Source organism: Columba livia, chromosome 14 (genome assembly GCF_036013475.1).
Source record: "Columba livia isolate bColLiv1 breed racing homer chromosome 14, bColLiv1.pat.W.v2, whole genome shotgun sequence".
Lineage (NCBI taxonomy): Eukaryota > Metazoa > Chordata > Aves > Columbiformes > Columbidae > Columba > Columba livia.
In genome coordinates, this window is record NC_088615.1 from 20065830 (window position 1) to 20071513 (window position 5684).

At 50.7% G+C, this 5684-nt stretch overlaps 1 protein-coding gene across 1 annotated transcript; it reads left to right on the forward strand.

The window, feature by feature from the left end:
- The first annotated feature begins 2183 nt into the window (after positions 1–2183).
- LOC135575437 (olfactory receptor 14A16-like) lies at positions 2184–4404 on the forward strand. Its single transcript, XM_065030142.1, has 2 exons — positions 2184–2861; positions 4381–4404. Exons 1-2 carry the CDS (start codon positions 2184–2186, stop codon positions 4402–4404), a joined length of 702 nt encoding a protein of 233 aa, XP_064886214.1.
- Positions 4405–5684: the final 1280 nt, after the last annotated feature.

A 5684-nucleotide genomic window follows, 5' to 3' on the forward strand; every position in this document is an offset into this window, starting at 1 on the left:
CCTGCAGCTCCAAACAGGCCTTGGGGGAAAATATCAGTGAAAAAAAAGTCACTGCAGAGCCCTTTATTTTGTTTAAACAAACAGAGAGAATTGCTGCATATTTTTACAGACAGTGGGTTTGAAAAGAAAAGCAGACAATTAATTAGAAAGGGGATGACAAAAATTTCATGATTTATTAAAAAATAAATACCACCAACACACACACAGAATCTGGGCCTCTAATGAGTTACACTAAAGCTGTTATCTGTTAAAGAGTGGATGACGGACACTTTATTATTTTTGAAATGCCTCCAGCGATTAGTTTCCTCAGGGCATCCTTGGCCTCCTTGTTCCTCATGCTGTAGATGAGGGGCTTCATTGTTGGAGATATCAATGAGTATAGAACTGACACCACCAGGTCCAAGGACGAGAAGGAGATGGAGGGGGGCTTCAGGTAGGCAAAAAAAGAGGTGCTGGCAAACAGAGTAACCATGGCCAGGTGAGGGAGGCAGGTAGAAAAGGCTTTGTGCTGTCCCTGCTCAGAAGGGGTCCTCAACACAGCCCTGAAGATCTGCACATAGGACACCACAATGAAAAAGAAGCACATAAAAACTAAAGATCCACTAAAGACAAGAAGCCCAAGTTCCCTGAGGTAGGAGTGTGAGCAGGAGAGCTTGAGGATCTGGTGGATTTCACTGAAGAACTGGCCCAGGGCATTGCCCTTGCACAGGGGCAGTGAAATTGTATTGGCCGTGTGCAGCAGAGCATTGAGAAACCCAGTGGCCCAGGCAGCTGCTGCCATGTGGACACAAGCTCTGCTGCCCAGGAGGGTCCCGTAGTGCAGGGGTTTGCAGATGGCAACGTAGCGGTCATAGGCCATGATGGTGAGAAGCCAATACTCTGCTGAAGCTAAAAAGACAACCAGAAACACTTGGGCAGCACATCCTGTGTATGAGATGGCCCTGTTGTTCCAGAGGAAATTGGCCATGGACTTGGGGACAGTGGTGGAGATGGAGCCCAGGTCGAGGAGGGCGAGGTTGAGCAGGAAGAAGTACATGGGGGTGTGGAGGTGCTGGTCCCAGGCTATGGTGGTGATGATGAGGCCGTTGCCCAGGAGGGCAGCCAGGTAGATGCCCAGTCTTTTACTGGGGAATGAGCTGATTCTCCCTGAATCAAATGCCATCATTAGTACACTTGGATATCTCTCTGGGGTTTCCTTCCAAGCTGTGAGCTTACGTCCAGGATGCAAACCTTTCCTATAGCATCTCTGTGTTATCTGAAAGCCCCATGGAGAAGCGCAGAGATGCTGTGACAGAGAAATTGCTTTTGGGTTTGTGAAATGAGCTCTGTGTGTCCTGGACTAAACGTTGGGTGCTGAGACCTTAGGAAAGGGTGAGACCTGTCGTGGTCTCAGGTGGATCCCTCTGCTCTCAGCAGTGCCTGTTGGCTTTTCAGGGTAACATGGGAGTGTGATCAGGCTCCATCTCAGAAAGGTGCCAGCCCAGGGCAGCTGGGAGCAAGAGAGAGGGACAGAGCAGCTGCCCTCACTCTGCACTGACCCTCAGGCATCCTCTGGTCTCGCAGGACTCGCTCTGTTCTCCCTGAGTGCAGCAGAAATGCTGAGGGTTTCTGACACGCAACAACACTCCCCAGGGTGGGAGGGGAGCTGTAGAAACGCCAAACCTCTCAAACTCAGTTTCTTAGGCCTGGGGGTACAGATGCTGACAGTCCCTTCTGTACCAGGAGTGGTTCCAGCTGACAAAGCTGAACCCCAGGACTGGCCCCTGCCCACCCGATCACACAGGGTCAGGCTGACTCCTCAGGAGCCCGTGGGCAGAGACCCTGCTCTTCATTGCACACTCATCAAGCACTGACGAGGGCTCCAGCCAGGACGTTCTCCTGGAAAAAAAGTTTGTCTTTGTGTGACAGGGTGTGAGGGTCTGTGGGAAATGGTTTTGATTATTCCCAGAGAAGTCTCATCTAAACCTTCACTATCTTTTCCTCCTATGACAGGTCCTCATGCCCACAGGTAGCAAATGTCCAACAGCAGCTCCATCACCCAGTTCCTCCTCCTGCTGTTCACAGACATATGGGAGCTGCAGCTCTTGCACTTCTGGCTCTTCCTGGGCATCTACCTGGCTGCCCTCCTGGGCAATGGCCTCATCATCACCACCATAGCCTGGGACCAGCACCTGCACACCCCCATGTACTTCTTCCTGCTCAACCTCGCCCTCCTCAACCTGGGGTCCATCTCCACCATTCTCCCCAAGTCCATGGCAAATTCCCTCTGGGATTCCAGGGCCATCTCATACTTGGGATGTGCGACACAGCTCTTTTTGTTTCTCTTCTTAATCACAGCAGAATATTGTCTACCCACCGTCATGTCATGTGACCGCTACGTTGCCATCTGCAAACCCCTGCCCTACGGGACCCTCCTGGGCAGCAGAGCTTGTGTCCACATGGCAGCAGCTGCCTGGGCCACTGGGTTTCTCCATGCTCTGCTGCACACGGCCAATACATTTTCACTGCCGCTGTGCAAGGGCAATGCCCTGGGCCAGTTCTTCTGTGAAATCCCCCAGATCCTCAAGCTCTCCTGCTCACACTCTTACCTCAGGGAACTTGGGTTTCTTATTGTCAGTGTCTGTTTAGGATTTGGCTTTTTTGTTTTCATTGTGGTGTCCTATGTGCAGATCTTGAGGGCAGTGCTGAGGATCCCCTCTGAGCAGGATGGGCACAAAGCCTTTTCCACCTGCCTCCCTCACCTGGCCGTGGACTCTCTGTTCATCAGCACTGTCATGTTTGCCAACCTGAAGCCACCCTCCATCTCTTCTCCATCCCTTGACCTGGTGGTGTCTGTTCTGTACTCGGTGGTTCCTCCAGCAGTGAATCCCCTCATCTACAGCATGAGGAACCAGGAGCAAAATGATGCCCTGAGGAAACTCATATCTTAGTGTTTTCTGAAGCAATAAACTTCCCATCTGCTTCTACACAGGAGTTTTAATGTAGCTAGTTACAGGCTCAACCTGTTATCTGGATTTTCTGTTGTTATTAGTTGTTTTCTTATTGTGATGATGTTTTCAGCCCCTTTCTAATCCACTGTCTGCTTTTCTTTTATAGCCACTGGCTGTTTAAATGAGGAACAGTACACTTCTTGTCTCTTGGGATGTGCGATTCCTGTAGTGACTTGTTTTTCACTATATCTTTCCTGCAAGGCCTTTTTGCATGTTCAGGGACAGTTCCTGTGATGGCTGAAGGGTAAAAGAGTCCATCATGTCAGCCCTGCCAGGGAGCAGCAGCGCTTGTTCTTCCAGAGCTGTTCTGGTTCCACTCCCATACTCTCCTTCTCATCCCTGGTGTTGGTGCAAGGCCTGAGTGCTCTGGCAGCTTGGTCACCGTCCTGCTGTGTGTCAGTGCTGTGAGCGCAGGCAGGGACAGGCAATGGGCACTGCTGTGACAGAGCTGGCCCCAGAACCGCCTTTCCAGATAGAAAGGTGATCTCCTCAGGGCATGACCTGAAGGTTTAGATCTTCTTACAAAGTTTTTGTCAATAACATTTTCAAGAAAGTGACCCACAGATTAAACATCAGTGTACAGCTGAACAGTGTGTGTGTGCAGGGCTGGCACACAGCAGTGTCCTCTCACAGCCAGGCCTCCTGCCAGAGACCTGCAGGACCAGCAGAGCAGGGGCTAGGCTGTGCCCCTGTGCACTTGACACCTCATGGAAGGAGCCCCAGGTCGATCACCACGGACTGGCCCCTCACAACCATCATTTCCAGCACTGGCCTCTCACCCACAGAGGCTGTTTTCTCTCCATGGATGGACACTCAATGAATAGTTCAGCAGTCTGTGTTGCTTTGTACAGATGAGATGTGAGCATGCACATCATGTACGTGAGGTGACATGAACCTGAGTGAGCACAAACACCATCAACTATTCCTTTCCATTCCGTGAAGGCCTGTGAGACAGACGACGTCTTGAGGTCACTTCATATTGGGAGGAACAACCTATGGGAAATCACCTGAATGCAGCACTGGGTTGTGCTTTCTTTAACTGAGCTCCCTGTGTCCATTCCTCATGACATGGGACATCGCAGATGAGTGCAGAGCAGGTGACACACCACAGGGATGAGATGTGTCCCGTCCTTTGGGAGTGGCAACGGGAGGCCAGAGGAACACTGTGACTCCTGCCTCTGTGAGTAAAAGGGACAGACACTGAGCATCCCTGGGTGTACAAGGAGTCCTGAGGCCAGCTAGAGATACGGATGCCTGACAGAACCCTCATATTTCTGTGTGTGACTCCAGGAACCAACCCCACTGGATCAGTGAGATTTGTCTCAGCTGCCTTGAACAGGATCATTGCAAATGCTTCTGTCTGCTCTGTCACCCTTTCTTGTGATTCCAGATTGTGATCTCAAAAGTGCCCTAGAAACCAGAATGGTTCTGGGGTCCTAAGGAAACGCAGACCTCAAACCCATCTTACAAGAAGAGCAGGAATAGGAACTGGGTTAACTACAGGCTGGCCACCCTACCTCCCTCCCTGGGAAGGGGATGGGGCAAGCCTCCTGCAGCCATTTCCAGGAACGTGAAGGACAAGGAAGGGATTGCTGAACGCAAATGGACAGGGAAAGAAAGGCATGTTGTGTACAGGCATTTGCAAGGCTCAGCCATGGTCTCCTTCTGGCCAGAGTGGTGCTGATGGGGCTCAAAAAGCGGGTGCTGGGTGGGAAGTTGGCTGAACCATCCAGCACAAATGTCATCAGAAGTACAAAGTCCTCCATGCAGCCAGGTACTGGTGTCATCCCTCAGTGACCAGCACTTGGACAACACTGTTGAACGTCTTTATTCTCCCTTTCCAAGACATAAGAGACAGCACTTTAAGTGCCTTGAGGATGATGCAAACCTGGGTGGAGGCCTTGAGCAGCCTCACCTGGTTCACCCTGAGCAGGAGAGTGAGACAAGATGAGTGAGACAAGGGCTCTCTGCAAACCTGAGTTATTCTGTGATTTGACAGAATTTTTCCTTGGAGAGGTTTCAGGAGAGAGAATAGGTAGAGGAATAGGAAAAAAAAAATAAAAATAAGGCAGAAGAAGAGATATGGAAGGTGTTAACGGAAGTACAGGAGTTCCAGTGAGGAGTGCTTTTCACTCACAGTGTTAGTAGAAAATATATTTGACAAATTTGAACATGGTGAGGAAGCGAGATGGGTGTCTACAGCCCGTGGGAAAGAGGGGCAGGTGTAGGAATGTATAGAACATGCTTCAGTCTGGTGAGGTCCTGGGTGCTAAGGAGGGGAATGGATGGGTGTGGTATTATGAGGTCAGTTGTGTCTCAGACACTCATAATCCAGTCAGAATCCTGTGGCTGTGAAGGGGACAGTGAGGCCAGTTGTGTCAATGGAGGTGACAACCCAGCAGCGGGGACATGGCTGGGAAAGAACCTCTGCCAAGGTACCCAAAGGCCCTACCCAGGAAGAGCCCTTGGAGATGGGTTGTCATGTCCATCCCACCTGAGAACATAATGGGACAGCAGCAGGGACATGGTCGTGTCTGTCAGAGAAGCTGAAAGGCCAGTGGCAGTCCTGGGATTTAGAAGATCATGGTGATGTTACCTCTCTCTGGTCAGGTAAAAAAACAAAAGAAGCCTAACGGGTTGCGTTCCCTGCATGAAGAACAATTTTAGAGATGGTTGAGTTTTCCTTAGTAGCCG

What these genes read in the sequence shown, in the direction of transcription:
- LOC135575437 (XM_065030142.1), top strand. Translation starts at nt 2,184, where the DNA reads ATGTACTTCTTCCTGCTCAACCTCGCCCTCCTCAACCTGGGGTCCATC. An exon ending in ACTCGGTGGTTCCTCCAGCA is followed by an intron (nt 2,862 to 4,380) that starts GTGAATCCCCTC and finishes TTGTGATTCCAG; the next exon opens with ATTGTGATCTCAAAAGTGCC.